Source organism: Phalacrocorax carbo, chromosome 1, assembly GCF_963921805.1.
Source record: "Phalacrocorax carbo chromosome 1, bPhaCar2.1, whole genome shotgun sequence".
Lineage (NCBI taxonomy): Eukaryota > Metazoa > Chordata > Aves > Suliformes > Phalacrocoracidae > Phalacrocorax > Phalacrocorax carbo.
This window is the reverse complement of record NC_087513.1, coordinates 2,843,102-2,862,937: the sequence shown is the minus strand read 5'-3', so window position 1 is coordinate 2,862,937 and position 19,836 is coordinate 2,843,102. Positions and strand designations below refer to the sequence as shown.

The 19,836-nt window shown below is 43.1% G+C and overlaps 1 protein-coding gene across 3 annotated transcripts in view; it reads left to right on the top strand.

Annotated features, from left to right (window-relative positions):
• EXOC4 (exocyst complex component 4) overlaps positions 1–19,836 on the top strand; it is a 420,816-nt gene that overhangs the window by 43,605 nt on the left and 357,375 nt on the right. For all 3 annotated transcript variants that reach the window (XM_064442315.1, XM_064442324.1, XM_064442335.1), the window contains exons 4-6: positions 2,067–2,251; positions 4,738–4,847; positions 15,083–15,326. In XM_064442315.1, the coding sequence (XP_064298385.1) occupies positions 2,067–2,251; positions 4,738–4,847; positions 15,083–15,326 (539 nt within the window). The remainder of the gene's footprint in view (positions 1–2,066; positions 2,252–4,737; positions 4,848–15,082; positions 15,327–19,836) is intronic.

Genomic DNA, 19,836 nt, shown 5'->3' with positions numbered 1-19,836 from the left:
TCTGATTAATACTGTGACACAAAGGCCTTCTCAAGACTGAGCTCTAGCCTAAAGATCAGCAGCAACCACATGCTCTCATCATCCGTGCAGAGAAAAGAATTTCATAGTTGGGAACTCCTTGGCAAAATTTTTCAGGAGGAAGGAGAAAGTGGAGCTTCTTCTTAGAAACTGCTTGTAATTTAAAAAGCCTGACTGCCCCAAAGTTATTTCAGGGTCATTCTTTACTTGGAGGCAAGCCAAGTAAGACATTGTTGATAGATGTTCTTTCAATATAGTTAATATTTACTGGTATTAAGGGACCAGACCTTAGCTTGACTGTCTACTTACTGTATCACCTTGCTTTTCATTTTTGGTGTTTAGCTGACAGGTTTGCTATAAACTTAAATCCTGAAGCACAAGTGAATGTCCTATTTCACTAATAGGATATTCAGTTATTAGGGAATGGTTGCTTTTTTTAAAAAATTTTCAATCTCTGTATGTAAAATATGCTCTTTCTAGTTTCTTACAACATTAGCACTGAGATTTGGGAAACTCAGAGGGATACCATTGTTGTTATAATTTTTCTTTCTAGTAACTGGAAGTGCTCTGTTAGTGTTGTGGTTAACCTCAGCCATCAACCAAGCCCCTCCCCAGCTGCTCACTCACTCCCCCCTGGTGGGACGGGGGAGAGAGTCGGAAGGGAAAAAGTGACAAAACTTGTGGGCTGGTTTAACAGGTAAAACAAAAGCCATGCACACAAGCAAAGCAAGGCAGGGAATTAATTCCTTCCTTCCCACGGGCAGGCGGGTGCTCAGCCATGCCCAGGACAGCAGGGCTCCATCACGCATAACCGTGACTTGGGAAGACAAATGCCATCACTCCCAATGTCTCTCCCTTCCTTCTCCTTCCCCCAGCTCTATGTGCTGAGCATGATGCCATGCGGTGTGGGACATCCCTGGGGTCAGCTGGGGTCACTGTCCCAGCCGTGCCCCCTCCCAACCCCTTGTGCAGCCCCAGCTACTCGCTGGTGGGGTGGGTGAGGGGCAGAAAAGGCCTTGGCTCAGTGCGAGCCCTGCTCAGCAATAACTAAAACATCCCTGGGTTATCGACACAGTTTCCAGCACAAATCCCAAACACAGCCCCGTACCAGCTACTGTGAAATTAACTCTATCCCAGCCAAAACCAGGACAGTTATATAGAAACACAAGTAAACTGGGAGAAGAGATGCAAATTGTTAGTGTTGGTTTTATGTGCTGATTTGTCAATCTTGATGGCTTTTGCCCACATTTGTTTCTAGGATATAAATGGAAATTACCTTCCTCAGTCTAGTGCTCGCTGGCTGTCAGCTGGTCACTGTTGACGTGCACCAGCAGAGAAGTGTTACCTATGGCCTGTTCATGTTACTGCGTGCTTAGATCACTGATTGTTACTTGTATAAAGTTATTTTCCTTAATTTGAGCCTTAATAATCGAGCATAAAGACACCCCACACTCTTTAGAGTTCCAAAGTACCTTTGGACTAGCAATAGCTTTCATTAACTGATGGCTATGTTTATTTAAATTGTGTAGTTACGTGACATTGCAGCTCTGCAGGTTTGAAGATGAGGCCTCCGAAGCTTTTTCAGCTATGTCATGACATCACTTCAGACAATAAAATTGAAGCCATTCCTTCGCCATTATAAAATTGGGAATAATGTTTTGTTGGTGTTTCTGTAATGAAAAGAATAAAGACAATCAAACATCATTGCCAGTATCTTTTTCTAATACTTTTCTACTTGATAATCCTCTTATCTTGTCATAAACTGTGCTTTGATTTTTTTATTTAATGAACTGTGTTTTAACTTGTTTCATACATAAGCTCAAAATGTTTGAAGACTGCTCATTAAATTGGAGTTGTTCGGATATTGGACCCTTTTTATATATCGACTTTTCTTTTAGGAATAGAAATAAAGAAATACTACTGAAACATTTTCTGCTTTAAAAGGGTTTATGGATAGAATCATGGTATTCAGACACTCCCCTAATCGAAAAGTCCTGAGAGATGAATGAATTGACCATTAAAAGTTGTCACATGTGTTCTCCTTCCAGGTGTCAGCGGTGGATTCCTTGGAGGGCCCCCTTCTTCAGGTGGAGGGATTGAGCGATCTGAGACTGGAGCTCCACAGCAAGAAGATGAACATGCACTTAGTCCTGATAGATGAATTACACCGTCATCTTTACATCAAATCAACTAACCGAGTAGGACAACGCACCAAGGAGAAAGGGAGAATAAGGTGGGTTTGGGGTGATGTTAACTGAGGGCAATGGGTCTGGGAGGGAAGAGGACAACATCATCCTTTTCATAGCTCGGAACTTTCTTGGGAGGGCTACACTGAGTCAACCTTTAATGTTTGGCAAGCGAATTTCTCATGGTTCCTGCTGTGGGAGCAGAAAAACTCCAGATATGTTGTTGAATCTTTGAGCCTGTGAACAGTGTGTTTTTAGTCTATACTGAGGAAGTTGGGGGGGGTTAGCCTGGAGAAGAGGAGGCTGAGGGGAGCCCTTCTCGCTCTCTGCAGCTGCCTGAGAGGGGCTGGAGTGAGGGGTGGGTTGGTCTCTGCTCCCAAGTCACCAGTGATGGGACGAGAGGGAATGGCCTCAAGCTGCGTCAGGGGAGGTTTAGGTTGGAGATGAGGGAAAATGTCTTCCCTGCCAGAGGGGTCAGGCCCTGGCACAGGCTGCCCAGAGAGGTGGGGGAGTCACCGTCCCTGGGGGGGCTCAAACACTGTGTAGACATGGCCCTTGGGGCCATGGTTTAGGAGGCCTGGGGGTGTTGGGTTGGTGGTTGGACTTGATGATCCTCGAGGTCTTTTCCAACCTTAATGATTCTATGATTCTCATTCTTTCACTTTTGCTTAGTGATTCTGTTGTTTTTTGGCTGCTTCTGACAAATTTGTGATGAGGTCAGTTCCTTTTAGTGTTCTTTTCCTTCTCTGATGCATATACCTTTCCTACGGATGCCATTATCATGAGGCTCAGGTCAGGCAAAGGGAAGAACACAGGGAAAAATTGCTAATCTTCTCTAGCAAACAAGGTTTAAAAGACTTCAAGCTAACCATAAGGTTGCCAGCCAGAGGCCACAATGTTGAAGTGCCTGAGTAGTGTCTTGGCTGCTTGTGTTTCTAAGGTAGTTTAAAGATGTTGAAACTTCTGACCTGGTTGGTGCCTCTGATCAGTGAAATTCAGCTTAAGCACAGGTGCCTGGCTACTTTTTCCTAAATTTGTGAATTCTAAGTTTGAGGGCAATAGAGTTGTTGGGAGGGAAGAAAGGAAGATAGCGGCTAGAAAAGAGAGACAAAGTTCTGGAAGATAACTTCTGTAGAGTAGGAGAGGTAATAAAGGGGAGTCAGCATATGATAAAGATACAGAGAAAAGATAAATTAGCATTTTATAACGAGAAGGAATAAAGAATGCTTACGAAAAATAAGAGGAGAGAGCGCGTTATGTTAAATGAATTTTTGAAATAGAAGATGGATTGATTGAAGTTGAAATTTCTAGGAAGGGGGGTTGCTAGCAAGTCATCAGTCTCTTCCTCATCCTGTTAATTAAAAACAGACACAAAGCTTTGGTGTACCCAGACTATGCGATTGCTAATTAACTGCAGTTTGGTATGACTGCTGCAGGGACCCTTATCTTTTCCTTGTTTTCTATGTGTTTTTCACATTTCCTGTTGCACGTAACTGATATTTGATAACGTGAACCCTTGCATCAAGGACAGCCTTGTTGGTTTGTTTTAGTGTGCTGCCCTAGATGGGCTGTTGACGAGGCTGCAGTAATGTTTATAATTATTTCTTGTATTGGTTTTAAGCGCATGGCTAATCCCTGTAAGGATGGTGGTGTAGGTGTATAGGGAGTACAGGTGGTTCTTATGCTGGATAGTAAGCTTAGCTCTTGTTCTGGCAGGTTTCTGTAAGCATTTTGACCTCTAAGGGAACATACTCAGCTCTCTTTTAGGAGCCTTCTCCACTACTTTTTCTTAGAAATGATTTCTTGCTTTCATTCCCCTGCCACATCCAGCTTCATGCCTTTCATTGTGTGGCTGGGGCAGCATGACACATTTTTGGCAAATAACACTATGTGGATTTATTGTGAAAATGACCGAGTAAAAAGCTTTTCCTTTCTGAGAAAGAAGGTTCATTTGGAGAGGGATGCATGTAGGTGTGCACAGACCAGGAATTTGAAGGGCAGGAAAAAGGGTGAAGGTTTCTAGTGGGAACTAGAAAAGCTTGAAGGATTAAGTAGGTTGACAGACGGTCTTAACAATTCCATGTTAATCTGTCACAGTGCTAGCAGTGATCAATTGTGCTGGAGGTGACTGCGTCTGTTGGGAAATAATCATGTGCTATGGCAAGCTCCACCATGCCTGTGTCCTGACCAGTTGCCGTGTTGCTGTGACCAGGCAGACATGTCTAGAGTGCTGTTAAATTCAGAGAGGCCTTAGGATACCGAATTTTGTCTTTGATATGACAGTGTTGCCTCATCACTGCTTTTTTGGGTTTTCCCCTTTTTACTCCAATGTGTGTATACGTACACACCCACTCCTGTTCAGTTGCAGACTTGTGCTTTAAGTTAGATTTTGTAAACGTCTAGTATCAAAACTGTGTGTTATGTATGTCTGTTGCTTAGGCTTACAAACTGAAGAAATAAAACGATTGTTTGTAGTGAACTAAGATTGTAAATAATAGTAAACTGTTCGCTTTAATTCTTTTCCCTCACACAGTTCACTTGTGAAAGACGCCTCTTCTGTACCTCTTATGGATGTTACTAACTTGTCCACACCTCGAAAGTTCCTTGAAACTTCCCAGTTCAGTACTCCTGGAAGCTCCAGCAGTGAGTATTTGTTACATGCATTCCTCACAGAATTAACTTGTATATCTTCAGCTGATTTTACAGGAGTAGTAGCAGGCGTATCATCCCCTCTTTGTGGTTGGCTGCTGAGGGGAGGTCCTGAGACAAGGACAAGGATCAGTTTGGAAGTGATTTGTGCATTGTCATGAAATGAGTGGTGTGTCCACTGGCAGAACTGGGCCATATCTGCATTTTGGCAAATCATCTTTCCCCTTCCTCCCACCCCCAACATCAGCTTCAATTAAATACACTTAGTTTTCTGTGCCTGTCTGGATCTTGATCATGTTGATATCTTGGGCAGAAGAGATATTTGCAGTCAGTTCAGTTTGCATAGAGGTCTTGTCGGCACTAAAGTAGGCAGGCAGGTATGTGTAGATGTTGCAGAAGGTTTTTTTGCTGTGTTGGAGCCAAGAGGTCAAAGCTTTTCCTTGTGGGAACTTTGTAACTTTGACTAGAGGCCTGTCTATGCACAGGACTGCTCCGGCGGTGATCTTTGTAAACCTGCTACTACAACAAACACTGAGCAAAATGCTCAGTTTCGTTGGAGCTTTTGTTTGAGGCTTTGAAGGTGCCGCACAGATGGGGAATTAATCCCGGTATTGTTTCAGTAGATTAATAAGTGGGGTTGTCCCTGGTTAACAAATGATAAAATGAATAGTACAGAAGTGACCTACATCTCTCCCCTGCTTCCTTTCCAAACTTGACTGTTTCAGTATTCCCCAAATTCAGAGAATCATTCCTTCTCTTCTCGCCCTTATTAATTCTTTTGTCCTTACTTCTGTCTGCTTGTTTCTGGTGGTTCTTGTCATGCTTGCCTCCTGGACTCTTTTGTTTGATCATTCTTACATTCTACCCTTGGAGGGGTTTTTGTTCTTTAGCCCTGCTCCTGTAGGGTTGGCTAGCCTCTCGGAGCCTGAGGCTGTATTCCTACATAGTGGGGGTTTGTCAAGAGTCACTTGTGATGTGCCAGTGCAAATTTCCAGAGCTGGAAACTGCAGCTTGGTCATGAAAACCTGGAAGAGAAGAACCATGTGAAAATTCTGGGGGGAAAAACCCGTGAAGGATCCCTGTTCTTTTCCCTTGTGATCAGTGACAAGTTCAGTTTCTTGCTAAAGATCATATGATTTTTGGGGAGCTGAGGAAATAAACCACAAAAAACCTGAATCCTAGTCTCAATGCTGTAGATGTTCACCTGCCTCCTTTTCAGTGAGTTAGTTGTCTAGTGTCTGTCATTATTTTCCACCTAAAATATTAGTTCTTTGTATAGGAAGAAAAAAAACAAACAGCCTGAAGTTATGGAACTGATACGGATGTCCTGTCATGCCTTATGATGAGGAATAGACAGCAGGAGATGAACCTACCAAAGATGGGAAATCCCATCCTTCTTTTAGTACCTTTAATGTCTTCCTTAGTTGGTTTTTTTTTTTATTGCTAGTTTAATATTAACCTTAAATATGCTCTGAAAAGAATTTTATTCACGCTTGTCACCTTTGAAGACTTACAGAGCCTAGCCAGTCGTCGTTGCATCTGCTGAGATTGGTAAGAGGTTTGCTATTATCCAAAGTTGGCCAAGCAGTTTTTTTCCTGGCTGTGGCCAGTGTAAACTTCTTTGTAAAGATAAACGCATTTTTAGTGTCCATGCTGGACTGCTGCAACTCTGTTTGTAAAGCAAAGTCCCAAAGGCGTCCTGCTTTTTCAGAGCCCAGGGCTCCATGAGCAGTGACCCCAGTGTGCCCATTTATGTACTGTCCTTTTCCTTGAGCACAGTCATGTTCAAGTTTACTGCGCTGATTTTCAGTCTATGGTTCTTGTACTGAACTGACTGTGATCATCCATGAGTGTTGCCCACCATGATAACAAGGTTATATAGGAATAAACAGTGTCATCCAGGACGTAGACTCAGTTGTTGGTTACGGAAATCTTCTGAGGAGCAGAACCAAAATCAACAAGCTTCAGTTTCAAAGTAACAAAACTGCTCATCTTGCTGCAGTTGGAACCAAGTCTAAATTCCAGATTTTGAGAAAACTTTTCCAGAATGAATTGAAAGTAAGCCCGGGTTATCCATCTGACAGTAATGTTTCTAAAATTTCCTAAGATACCTTCTACAGAGCATGAATGATGTGCATGAAGATAGAAAGGTAGACCAGCATGTGAAGGATGTCCCTTCTATAAGGAAGGAGCAAAATGCAAGATATTTAGTCCAATCAAGACTCTTTCCACCTTCTTTTACTTTGCATAGAACACGGGACCCCTATTTAATGTATTAGTTCCAGTTATAGAATATTGAGGGTTATTTCATACCGTATTTGAATGAAGGTTCTAGAGTACAAGCAACAGGTAAGAACCGCAGCAGTGGTCTCTAAGAACCAAGTTGTTTACGAACATAAAATGGCATCGCTGCTTTCCCTCCAAATGCCTGAAAACAAAGGCTCCAATGGCTTCATCCTCAACTCTAGTAAATTGGTATAGCTTGGTTGAGAACCTGCCTTAAACATTCTTGTTTCTGCAGATCTGTTCTTGCTCTTCGTGCCCAGTGCACCAGAAAATGTCTTACCCGGCTCCTCGTTACGCTCTGCATCACTCAGTGAAGTGCTGGGCAAGTGTCCTGCAGAGCGGGAAAGATGTTGCTTTTAACAGCAAGCTTTTATCGGCATAGGGTATGCATATGGTCTTGCTTCAAGTGCACGGTGTACTTATGGGTATTTTTTCCACATAATTTTATTTAAAAGTAGCCTTTTCCAGGACTGCAGAACTCGCAGAGAATTAAAAACTTATGTGTATGCATAACGAAAGCTGTTTCTGCCTTCAGTCATTCAAGTTCTTTGACTTTTTATTGATGAGACAAAGTGGCCGTGCATATTAATGCATGTCATAATAAAGCACTGACTCATTCAACCCATCTCAGCAAAGATGCCAAAATTTTGAGTCCTTTCTGCATTCACTTCCCAAAGGAGATGTTACCTTGTGCTGTAGAATCTTTATAAGGAAATTAAAGCTGTTCCTGCTGCACTTAAAATAAACAAAACCCTTCAGTAATGTTCACCTGAGGATTGTAGATACGGCAGTTCACCAGTAACATTTTCCCTTCATGCCAGTTCAGAGAAAGAAATTCACTTTTAAATTATACTCTGCTTGAACCTTCTGTACTGTGAAGAGTATTTATGAAGGTGCCTGTGTTGCCAGGCTCTTCCTGGAACTACAAAATGTGCTTACCCAGTACTTAGCAAACCCAAGAGCGCCCTTTCCCGAAAAATTCCTGAGAATACTTTTCAGAAATCCAACAAAGATGAGCTGAGGTGGTGACAATTAATATTGGTTTTGATGGCGTATGTCAGTTTTATGCTCAATAGATAATATACTTCAGTGACATATACTTCTCAGCTCTAAGAGAAAAACGTAGCTTCTAGATGCAAGCGGTATGGCGGCTTTGAAGGTCAAGCCTACTTCCTGCTCCTGGCTCTGTTTCTTCAAGAATGAGAGTACTTCTGTGTAGGTGAAAACCTGTGGAGACCTGTGAACTTGGCCCTGCAAAATATCTGCAGGAGCCAGAGCTTTAGGGTCCAGCTTTAAAGGTGGCTCTAAAAACGCCATTGTGGCATTCTCTGTTGTCACGGTTGCTTCCACTTCAAACATGCTCAACAAATCCATAAAAGATTACTTTTTTCCCCATGTTTTCCTGGGATCTGACACCAGCTGGGTGATTTTTCTCTATCGTTTGTACTCAAAATGAAATGATCCCCTCGCTGAACCAGAGTTTTCCTGTTTCAGCTGTTCTGCATTTGCACAAATCAGCTGAGGACTTGATCAGAAGGTGGTGGGAGTCCAGCGGTGAGTCTGATTCTCTCCCGCTCTTGTTGCAGCGCTGCACAAAAAAGCAGAGTTTGGCCTTATCTCAGGGTAGATTTTTGCCCCTAGGATGTTTAAGAGGAGTTCTCAATTTAAGAAGGGTTTGGAACTACACAGTAAACCTGAAAGCCTGCAAAGTAACTTTTTGTGGGCCTGTTGTTGCAGGACTGTGGTTTCCTTCCCTGATCCTCGCTAATAGTTTGTGTTCTGACTTGCTGCTGAGCACTGATGTGTGTAATGTGCGTGTGTTTGGGGAAGGGAGAATCGAGGAAATACTAGGTCCCTGTGATGGAAGCCGAAAGGGTAACTCTTAGTCATTCTTCCTGTATAATTGCATTGGTTGTTCTTAGACGTGGTCCCAACACAAGTTATTTGACTACTGTGCACTTATTTTCTAATTTGGAGGCTCAGTTTTTGTGCTTGTGTGGATGAGGAGGATTTTGAACGTGGCTTAGAGTTGCTTTGTGCAGTCTTCTCGGAATGAAATGTTGTTACGATGGATTTGAAAGAGTGGCCGTGTCAAATTAAAATGCCTCTGTTTTGAAAGACTAATGTCCTTAAAGCTATAGATGGAACTGTGTGAACAACAGTTTTAGAAAGAGGAGATTTGCCTTGAGGCTTTGAGGTTATTGTTCTCGGAGACTCATTTTCTTCAGGGCTTGGTAGTAAGGCAGAGAAGAAATGTCTGAAATTTTTAAAGGACCTATTTCTAAAGTAACTGTCCATTGTCTCCGTGCGTGGGTCAGAACAAGGATTCCACACCAGAAATTAGCAGGTGACGTTTCTTCAAATCTTAAATTATGCCTTTGGTGCACTGTGAACTTTTGCATCCTTTTCTCTAGAAGGGTAGAAGGAAGAAAGGGTATAATCAGAAAGGACATAAATAATGGAAAATAGTACATTAAATTTTACTAGTTGCCCATAAAAGCGCACAGCCAATAATCTTCTATAATAAGTAGCAGCAAATTTTGACCATTCCTTGGAATGAAAAACAAGACCCAAAAGCCTTTTCTTTAGTTGCTTTGCTTAAATGAGTTATCAACATTGGCTTTTCTGGGGATCAGACTGGAGCTATTAAAATGCCTCTTGCAGCAGGTTTCTTCCTTGTGAAGTGGCAGAACTGTACAAATGAGGGTGTCATCAATTGGAACAGATGTTTTCATACGGCATCGTCAAACCGGGGAGCCATCAGGGAAGTTTCCACCTTTGTAACTACGGAGGTGATGAATCAGTGACGCACATGATTCAACTTTCTAGTAATTTAAACTGAGGGTAGATTTTTTTGACTGCTTAAACATGGAGTTGCACGTGTTTAGATGCACTATATCAGTGATGAAACATTTTTGAAAATGGCTGCATATTCCATTAGAGAACGTGGCAAAATGATCGTTTCTTTTGCTTGTTGTCTTGGGAGGCTTTTGAGGAACGATACTTAAACGTTCCGCTTCGTAAGCGGTTTTCAGAGATAATTACAACAAGAAAATCACCAGGATTAGTCAGCGTGGCTTCACCAGGGGAATTCATGCTTGACCAACTTGATAAACTTCTGCGATGAAAAGACTGACCTTGTAGTTGAGGGGAGAGCAGTGAATACTGTCTACCTGCTCTTCAGTAAGGCCTTTTGACACTGTCTTCTGTAAGATCCCAGTAGAGAACTGGTTGATGTACAGGCTGGATGAGCAGACATTGGGGTGGGTTGAAAACTGTCAGAATGGCCGGGTGCAGAGGGCAGTGATCGGTGGCACAAAGTCTAGTTGGAGGCTGGTAACTCGCAGCGTACACCAGGGTGCCTCTGGGGGTCCTACTGGGTTCATTCCTGTTCAGCGTCTTCCTTACCGATCTGGATGATGAGGCAGAGTGTACCCTCAGCACATTTGCAGATGACTCCAAACTGGGAGGAACGCCTGACAGGCCAGAGGGTCGTGCTGCCATCCAGCGAGCCCTGGACAGGCTGGAGAAATGGACTGACAGGAACCTCATGAAGTTCAGCCGGTGGAATTGCCAAGTCCTGCCCCTGGAGAAGAACAGCCCCAGGCACTGGGATGTGCTGGGGATCACCAAGCTGGAAAGAGCTTGGCAGAAAATGACCTGGGGGGCTGGGCAGGTGTCAAGTTGAACACGAGCAGCCAACGCAGTGCCCTTGCTGCAAAGAAGGCTGAAGGTTTCTTGGGCTGCATCAAACAAAGCATTGCCAGCAGGTCGAGGGAGGTGATCCTTTGCCTCTGCTCAGCACTGGTGAGGCCACGCCTGGAGTGCTGGGTCTGGTGCTGGGCTCTCCTGTGCAAGAGATATGGACATACTGGAGAGAGTCCAGCAAAGGGACATGAAGATGTTGAGGGGGCTGGAGCATCTGTCCTGTGGGGGAAGGCTGAGGGAGCTGGGACTGCTCAGCCTGGAGAAGACGGGGCTCAAGGTGGACCTTATCAATGTGCAGAAATACCTGAAGGGAGGGGGCAAAGAGACAAAGCCAGGCCCTGTTCAGCGGTGCCCAGGGCCAGGACCAGAGGCAGTGGGCACAAACTGACCCACAGGAGGTTCCCTCTGACCATCAGGAGATGCATTTTACTGTGAGGGTGATGGAGCACGGGCACAGATTGCCCAGGGGGGTTGTGGAGTCTCCCTCCTTGGAGATAATCAGAAGCCGTCTGGACGTGGTCCTGGGCCGCTGGCTCTGGGTGGCCCGGCTTGAGCCAGGCAGTTGGACCAGATGACCTCCAGAGATCGCTGCCAACCTCAATCATGCTATGTGATTCTGTGATTTGCTGTAGTCTTTGGATGGAATTAAACCATGAAAACTACTTGAAATCATTAAGTGATACTGAAATTTAGGTTTCCAAAAGAGGTCAGTTTAGCTAAAAACATCTCCAGCTACATGTCAAACTGATCTGGAAAAGCCTCGATCAGACTTGACGCAGTCTAGTATTTCTGTTGGTTTCCGTGGGGCTACGTGCAAGAGCTGTAGCTGGGATGGGACACAAAGCAGTACGCTGAAGCTGATTTTTTAGCATAAAACTGCAAACTGAAGTTTAAAGGCTTCATTATGGTAAAGGGCAACTGTAATAATTTAAATTTTAAACTGTTAATTTGCTGATAGCACATTTCACTTGCTACACTCTCAAGGAGGGTGGAGAAATTTGCTTCCTGGTATTATTGAAGAAATCCTATGGAGTTCTTCTTTGGTGTTTTCTACATGTGTTTTTTAATATAGTGAAGCTGTTTCTAATTAAAATAGGACCTTTTTTCCTTCTCTTTGATGAAACTGAAACAAGAAGAGGTTAATCAAACCAAATCTGAGCCACAATTTAGAATAATTTGTAAAAATAATCGTGGCAAACATCCATTGGATAATTGAATTTTTCATGGCTTCTCTACATAAAGCAAGTGCTTGTGTCGTGAATGATGTTCCTACCCCTTTTAAGGGATGCATGTTTGACAGAAGCAATTCAGGTAGAAGCTGGTGAATGTAGAAAGCTGGGAATAAGTTCTGACAATCCTGTGCTTTTGTCTTGATACAAATGAATAACAAAGTCATTCATATTCTCGGTTTAAGAGTAAATACAGATGAAGGTTTCAGTTCTGAGAGCTGATCTGTAGGGACATCTTCCTTCACCCAAGGAGCTCCTCTGCCCGCAGAGAATAAATGGCGTGTGGGATTGCAATTTTAAAGGTGAACTTCTTCACAAATGCCTGTCTCCTTTGATGTCTTTTTCGAAGGGGTAGGGGGCAGGAGGGGCTGATTCCTGGGCCAAAGCTTTGTGGTCAAATAACCCCTTGATGACATTAAATGGCAGAAGAGGATGTTTGAAGTGGGGAAGACGCAGGAAAAGAAGAACATCTTCAGTTGCCCAGGGTTGGAATCTTGTCAGATCTTGCAGATAAATGGGCCCCCAAAGCTACCCAGGATACCTGTTTAATAGGCAGAATGTGCAGGAAACATGGTCCCTACTGTTTTATCAAAAGACCAGATCTAACAGAACTTATATACCAGTGTGTTGCTACTAGATATTGAACTATCCACTTTGCTGTTGTTTGTAAGGGATGTAAATCAATGTCCTGACTATTTGAGGGCGTTCAAAATCGGTTTGCTCTTTTGAAAATGGGAGAGCGTTCATCTCCCTGTGCCGGCAGAGTTCTCAGCAAGATTGCTGCCTTTAGTCCCCTTAAATGCTGTCCTCGCATTGGGATACAGCAGTATTTCCTCCCTCTTGGGTTTTCATTGTGTGATATTAAGAATAACTTAGAGCCTGCTTACAAAGGGGCTGCAGCGTAATGACGGGGACCTGTCCTCTAAAAGGTAGCTTAGGCTGTCAAATCTTTGCATTAAACTCAGAGCAACAAGATACTTCTTTTTTTTAAAACAATAAGTTAAAACCTTTCTTCCTCTAGCATTTCCAGTGCTGCCTTTTCCACAGCTCTTATTCCAAAGAGCTCATTTTCTGTGGTTGTGCCTGGCATGCTGTGTTTTTTTTGAGAGTAACAAGTAGCATTAACAAAGTGGGTAGGCCACGTACGCAGAGCACAAAGTGCTTTGCAGCCTTGTGGGTTGAAAGGTATGCAATAAATGCGAGTTTTGAGGAGAAATATGGGTGCATCCGGTTGTTAACTTCTAAGTGGTATTACTTATGTGCGTTTGAAGAATCTCCTCTATTATCCTTGCTTTTTTTTTTTTTAAATCAGTGCATTTGGGGTGTTTCTAGGCGTTTGTCAAAGTTAACCGAATAATTTGGCCGAATTACAAGTTTAAATAGACTTTAATTTAAAAAAAAGTGTGTGACAGAGAGAGTAAAAAAGCACTATTTGATCCCCCTGATGTTGATTACCTAAACCATGATGTCATTCTCCATTGTGATGACCTCACAGGGTCAGTTCTCGCCTCACTCTTACCTGGCAGTGTTGCCGGTGCTCTAATGGAAATGCAAGAGCACGTGAACAGTGAATTTGCTTTGAGTGAGAGGTGCCGTGTTTGGGATTACACTGATGGAAAGAAACAATCTCTGATGTGGAGGGCGGCGTGAGCTGACACTGAAATAAGCGTTACATGTTTATCGTGATGCTGTGCATAAAGTGGCACCTTATGGGCTCTTTGGGACGTTGTTTTCTTGATCTCGTGCAAACTTACGTGGTGCTGATGCTATTCTGTTCAGTGTCATAGCTTTGGATGGCTACAGGGCTGCATGCTACTTGTGACGTGACATTTTTTCATTTCTGCCATGTCATTTAAACCCTTCTAGTGGATCTTTTGACATTTATTCAGGTTCTTGGCTAAGTTTTGATTTAAGTAAAAAAAAATAATAAAAAATCTGTTGAGCAGTAGAAACCACGGGAGTCATCTGTCGTCCAACAGCCCTTATCAGAGATCGGTACTAGTGAGATGAAACAGCCATTAAGTTTTAATTTCTACTCAAGGATATGGTGTGGTGGGTGGCACAGCTTCAGCTGCATGCTGTAGTTTGGTGTTTGCTGCTCTGGCTGTTTACAAGGTGCGAGACTGTAGCCCTTCCAAGATGCTTTAGTTGAGTTTGCCTTGAAGATGCTTACTTCAAGTAAGTGTTTGAGTATATTTATTAAATGTTTTACCCAGTCCTCAGCAGAGACATCCTTTTGTTGTTGCTGGGTGTTATCTGTAAATTAAGAAATGTTGATTAATGAACATACTTAAAACAAGCAGAGTACTCTTGCCTTTCTCTTCCCTGTCGCTTAGCAACAGAATTTCTCCCTCTGCAATCCCTGTTACTTCAGGAAGACTGTATCCACAATATCCTCTCTAATTCTTCTGGCTTTTCCTTTCTGGAAGCCTTGCTAAAAGATTCTAGTAACTTCATCGACCCCTTGACACACATAATAAAGCAGAATAGGATAACATCAAACAATCATTCACTTTGGCAGTGTAAACTTTGCCGAATTCATCAGAAGTCTGTTAAGCGTGATAGTGTTTATAATGAAAACTCCTCTTTTGTGAAGAATATAGCGAAGAAAAACAACTGGGTTAGAAATTTAGGGCTTTTAGCTCCTTGAAACACATTTGGGGGATCTGTAGTAATATACCTTCTCATTTATGGGTATCTTAATTACACCAGCCTTACTCTGTTTCCTAAGTAATATATAACTTACCCCATGGTCTTTGTTTCTAAATCAGTCAAGTGTGCAGGCTGTTGCGTTTATGTATGGGGAGCCCCCAAAACAAACAGAAATAGCCACTGTTTCCCCCCCAAATCAGTGTCTTGATGGTTTCCTTGTTTATTCCTTGGTTGCTCAGAGTGGTGGGAGTTCTTTGAAGGCAAAGGAGTTAATATGCTTTTTCAGCGTGGTATAAAGTGTTGGGTGTAATAGTTTAAATCTTGGTTTACGCCTTTTTTTACAATCTATTCCAGTGCGAGAAACAAGCCTTCTGGAAATTAAAGAGGATGTGGAACTGGATCCAGAGGAGAACAGCACTGTCTTCATGGGCATACTCATCAAAGGGCTGGCCAAGCTGAAAAAAATCCCTGAAACGGTGAAAGCCATCCAGGATCGCTTAGAACAGGAACTCAAGCAGATTGTTAAGCGGTCCACAACCCAGGTGGCGGACAACGGGTACCAGAGAGGGGAGAATCTGTCCCAGGAAAATCAGCCAAGGTAAGGATATTTCAACCACTGAACCCTGATTGCTGCAAAAAAAAGAAGTCTGGAGAAGGATGTCACATCTGTTAATTTTAATTTGAAGGAATGACAATAATGGTTTTGCAGTAGCAGAGATGTGAAATGGTAAAATTTTCAGAAATGCCTGTGTCTCACTGAAAGACTGATGTGCCTTGAGCACCTGAAAGGCTTGGGAATTCAAGACGTGTTCAGAAAGGGCAGGCATTGTTGCTTCTCAGCTAAAGATGTGGGAAAGGGAGGTGCTTCCTTCTGTGCTTGGCCCTAGAAGAGAATCTTTGGGCTAAACAGATATTTGAAATGCAGATTTGAGGGTGGAAGCACAGTAGAAACCAGCATTATTAACTAGGAAGAGGTGCATGATGTTAAGCACTCGATTTTTTTTTAAAATTTTTCTTAACCTAACCTTTCATTTTAAGCGGCTTTACAACAGATTGAATTGTAATGCTGTCTCAGATTGCCGGTATGTACGGTGTAAAGAATGCTCGGTGCCAAAACACATACTATCTTGTGTTGAACTGAATCATGGCTTTATACTGGTGCTGATGCCAAAGAAATGTTTAAGTTCCTGTGTAATATGACTTGAAAAGAGAAGATTCAGCTCAGTTATTTATTTCAAGTGTAGCAGAGTCCAATTAAGCTGATGCAGGTGCAAAGCTTTGAAATCATATATGGAACTAATTATATTAGTAAATATATGGCCAAGTTTCTAATTGGTTTGCAGCCCCATTTACATTAATAGCAAGGTGTGGAAGCCAACCGAGAACTATGTTTCTGCCGTTCTTCAGGATTCACTTGAACTGTTCTTTGGAAAATAGGACTCCATAAGGGCTGGATATTACTTCAGGCTGAAGTATTAATTTGTGATACTGCGCATTGTAATGATCACTGTCCAAAGGGAATTAATGGTGGAAAAGAAAAATGAAAACAAGAATCTGTGTCTTCATTATATGTAATATTTGTAGTGGAAAATCACTCCCAAAAAAACTTTAGCTTGATAAGGACTTCTCTTTTAATTCCTGTCATTATCATTGCTGTGGAAACAATTATATTTTGAATAATTCATAGGGTTATAGTACTGATAACTTGGTGAAATCGCAGCAAGCTTTTTGGGCGGGTCAGAAGGCAGAATTTTAGTTTCTGATGCCAAGGTGGAGCGTAGCATATGCTTGCTACTTGTTTTATGAATCAGCCTTGAGAGGTTGTATGGCTGCTGGTTGCCACTGAAATTCATAAAGTGGATCAGATCAAAGTTTGATGACATTAGCCTGCCCCAAGGGTTGAGGAGGGTACAAAAAAGTTCTATGGGTTTTGGCATGTATTTAATAGGAGTTTGTGAGCCTTTAAGATGCTTAAATTCTAGAGCTATGGAAAATGTCTTGAATTCTTGTTGAATAAAGAGATAATTAAACCTAAATCGCATGTGAAGTTTACAGCAAGCAGGTGAATTAATTTATATTGAAAAGAATAAATTATAGTATGGAAAGGTATACCGCCCCTTAAATTGGCTACAGTTTTAAATCAAAACTAAATGACTTCCCTGCTGTCAAGAAAAAAAATATCTGAACAACATGCTCCTCCTATTTCCAGAGAGCTCTGTAAGACCCCAAGTCTGAGCACGATGCAGTGCCCGAAACTGCGTAACTATTCATTAGGCTGTCAGCGCAATGCTTGCTTGGCCTCAGGACTCAGTGAGTAAAATGTTTTTCAGTTCACCTTAAAACTAGTCACGCTTGGATGCCTCTTAGTCTCTATCACTGAGCTCACATATTCAGCTACTGGACTTTAAATGGTATCTAAAAATTCTCACTTCTGGCGGATAAAATGACTAATGAGATGACAGAGAGGCCTGCAGGGTCTGAGCCCATAGATTGAACCTTCTGCTGGACAAGTTCCCTGCGGCTTGTTTGGTATGGACAGAACAAGTTAACGCATTTCTTCATCCCTGTGTGGTGGCGCTCAAAGGTTGGCTTTTATATTTTCCATGTGAGAAGGATGGCGTTTCCCTCCACTTGAGGATGAGGCCGATAATCGGATTGTGGAGGTTTTGGTTAATTCCTTTTGGGACCCCATATAACAATTACATAGAACCCTCTCATTGCACAGGAGAGAAATTGCTAGAAACTGGCCAGGAAAGTTGCAGATCTGGTAAGTTACACAGAATGACAGAATCCCAGACTGGTGGGGGCTGGCAGGGCCCCCTGGAGCTCACCCCGTCCCACCCCCTGCTGGAGCAGGCACCCCCAGAGCAGGGGCACAGGGCCGCGTCCAGGCGGGGGGTGAATGTCTCCAGGGAAGGGACCCCACAGCCTCTCTGGGCAGCCTGTGCCCCTGCTCTGGCACCCGCACAGCAAAGGGGTTTGGCCTCATGTTCAGGGGGAACTTCCCGTGTTCCAGCTTGTGCCCGTGGCCCCTTGGCCTGGCGTTGGGCACCACTGAAAAGAGCCCGGCCCCGTCCTCCTGACACCCACCCTTCGGGTATTTATAAGCATTGATGAGATCCCCCCTCAGCCTTCTCTTCTCCAGGCTGAACAAGCCCAGGTCTCTCAGCCTTTCCTCACAAGGGAGATGCTCCAGCCCCTGATCACCTTGGCAGCTCTGCACTGGCCTTGCTCCAGCAGTTCCCTGCCCTTCTTGAACTGGGAGGCCCAGAACTGGACAGTCATTTGAGTCTGGACAGATCAGGCACTGACCTTGTATTCATCACTTTATTTTGGTTTGGCAGCCTTTTGTCTCCTTATCTAGTAAGCTTTTCCATATTGATTTGTGTGGCTATATTTTACATTTGTGTATAAAAACATTATTAATGCCCTCCAAATTTGTAAGGTCAATATTTTTTTTGTTTGTTTTGGTTAGGACTCCAAAGTAACTACCTCCCAGAGAAATTGTCTTTCATGCCCCTATGGGTGCTCTTTTTGTAGAGCCAACAGGCAGTGGGCTCTTGGGTCAGCTCTGCAGAGCTTCATGAAGTCTGTTTTCCTACATGGAAGTCCTATAGCCCCTTTAATCCTGCCAGGAGTGAGTCTTGTCCGTGCTGTGCAAGGTGTTCTGTTTGAGGCTTGTTAATGAGCACGTACCCGAGAGCGAGCAGTGATAACAGCGTTGATAATGTGTGGCCCATCCTGTCATGGGTCTGTTGTCCTTTGCTTTGAGCAGTCAGTGTAGCTGAATAGAGTTGGTGTGGAATTGGAGGGGCTCATTTAGTGAAGATGACGCTAGCCTGGCTAAGGTCCTCCACATAACGGCAGAAGGATGTTTTTCATCGGTGGGGTCACAAAGAAAAGAGTTGCGTGGCTCTGTAATAAAACCGATCTTTTAGGTTTCCTAAAACGCGCAACATGTCATGGAGGATAACAGGCTTTGAATGGGCCTAACCAGACGGTACGTCTTTGGCTGTTGGAACTTTGCTCTGAACATAAACCCTCTGTACTAATGTGCTCTTACCCTCATGAAATGCAAATGATACGAAGACAATAAAACCTGGTAAAGGGCAGTAGTAGGTTCCTGGTACTTCCCTGTCACTGGTGGAAGATAATTTTGAAAACTGTGCTTGAATGTCACCTCGTTGCAGCTGATCTTGGCTTTAATTTAAGTGGCCTTTTTTTAAAGTCTAGTAGGTTTTCTAAAATTTTTAGATATCTGTGTTTGGAACAAGTTTATGAAAAAAGGCTCAAATGTAAGAATTGCCCTTGACATATCCTTAATGAGAGGCTCATTAGAGCATGCTTAGTGCCTGCATGTTTAGGAGTACATATCCTGGGACACGGAGGACAAGGTATCGTACAAGACGCCATGTTATGTTAGCTTGGATTACTACTATATCTTAATGAACATGGGGGTCTCTTCTGAATTACAGAAGGTTGTTGAATTTAGAAAAATAATAACCTGGGCATATGCCTACCTGAGGGCCAGATTTACGGGACAAGTAAAGCCATAGCTTTACTTTTAGATGGAAATCCGGCCCGGGAAGCGGAGGTGTATTGACAATTTTGCTGCTAAATCCTATCGATTGGATTCAATGCACTGTTCTGTACATGTTCATAATATGCTTCTGGCTTTTTACCTCATCTCGAGGCTCTAAAGTAAATACAGAAGTTATATTCATGCCAACACTCTGACCAGGCAAAGGACATTATTGCTGCTGAAATGCATGAATTGTCGTTAGCGACCTCATTCAGGTGTCGGCAGTCACTCCGCATCAATTCATTCTCCGTTATTGCCCGGACAATAGGAGTTGCTTCCGGGTGTGTGTCGCTGTCTCTCAACATATTTACCATATTTCTCAGTGAAGGGGTTATGAGAATGCTTTGACAAATTGCCTAAGCCAGTCTCCTGTCATTTTCTGTGTGTGTTCTGCTCAGGTCACTCAGTGCTGCAACCCCATACTCATAAAATCTAGGCCATATTATTTTATGCTGTTTTGTCTTGTTGGCTGTCTGACATGGACTGTGTCTGTGTCTCTTTTGGGTCACTTTGTTTCAAAACTGAC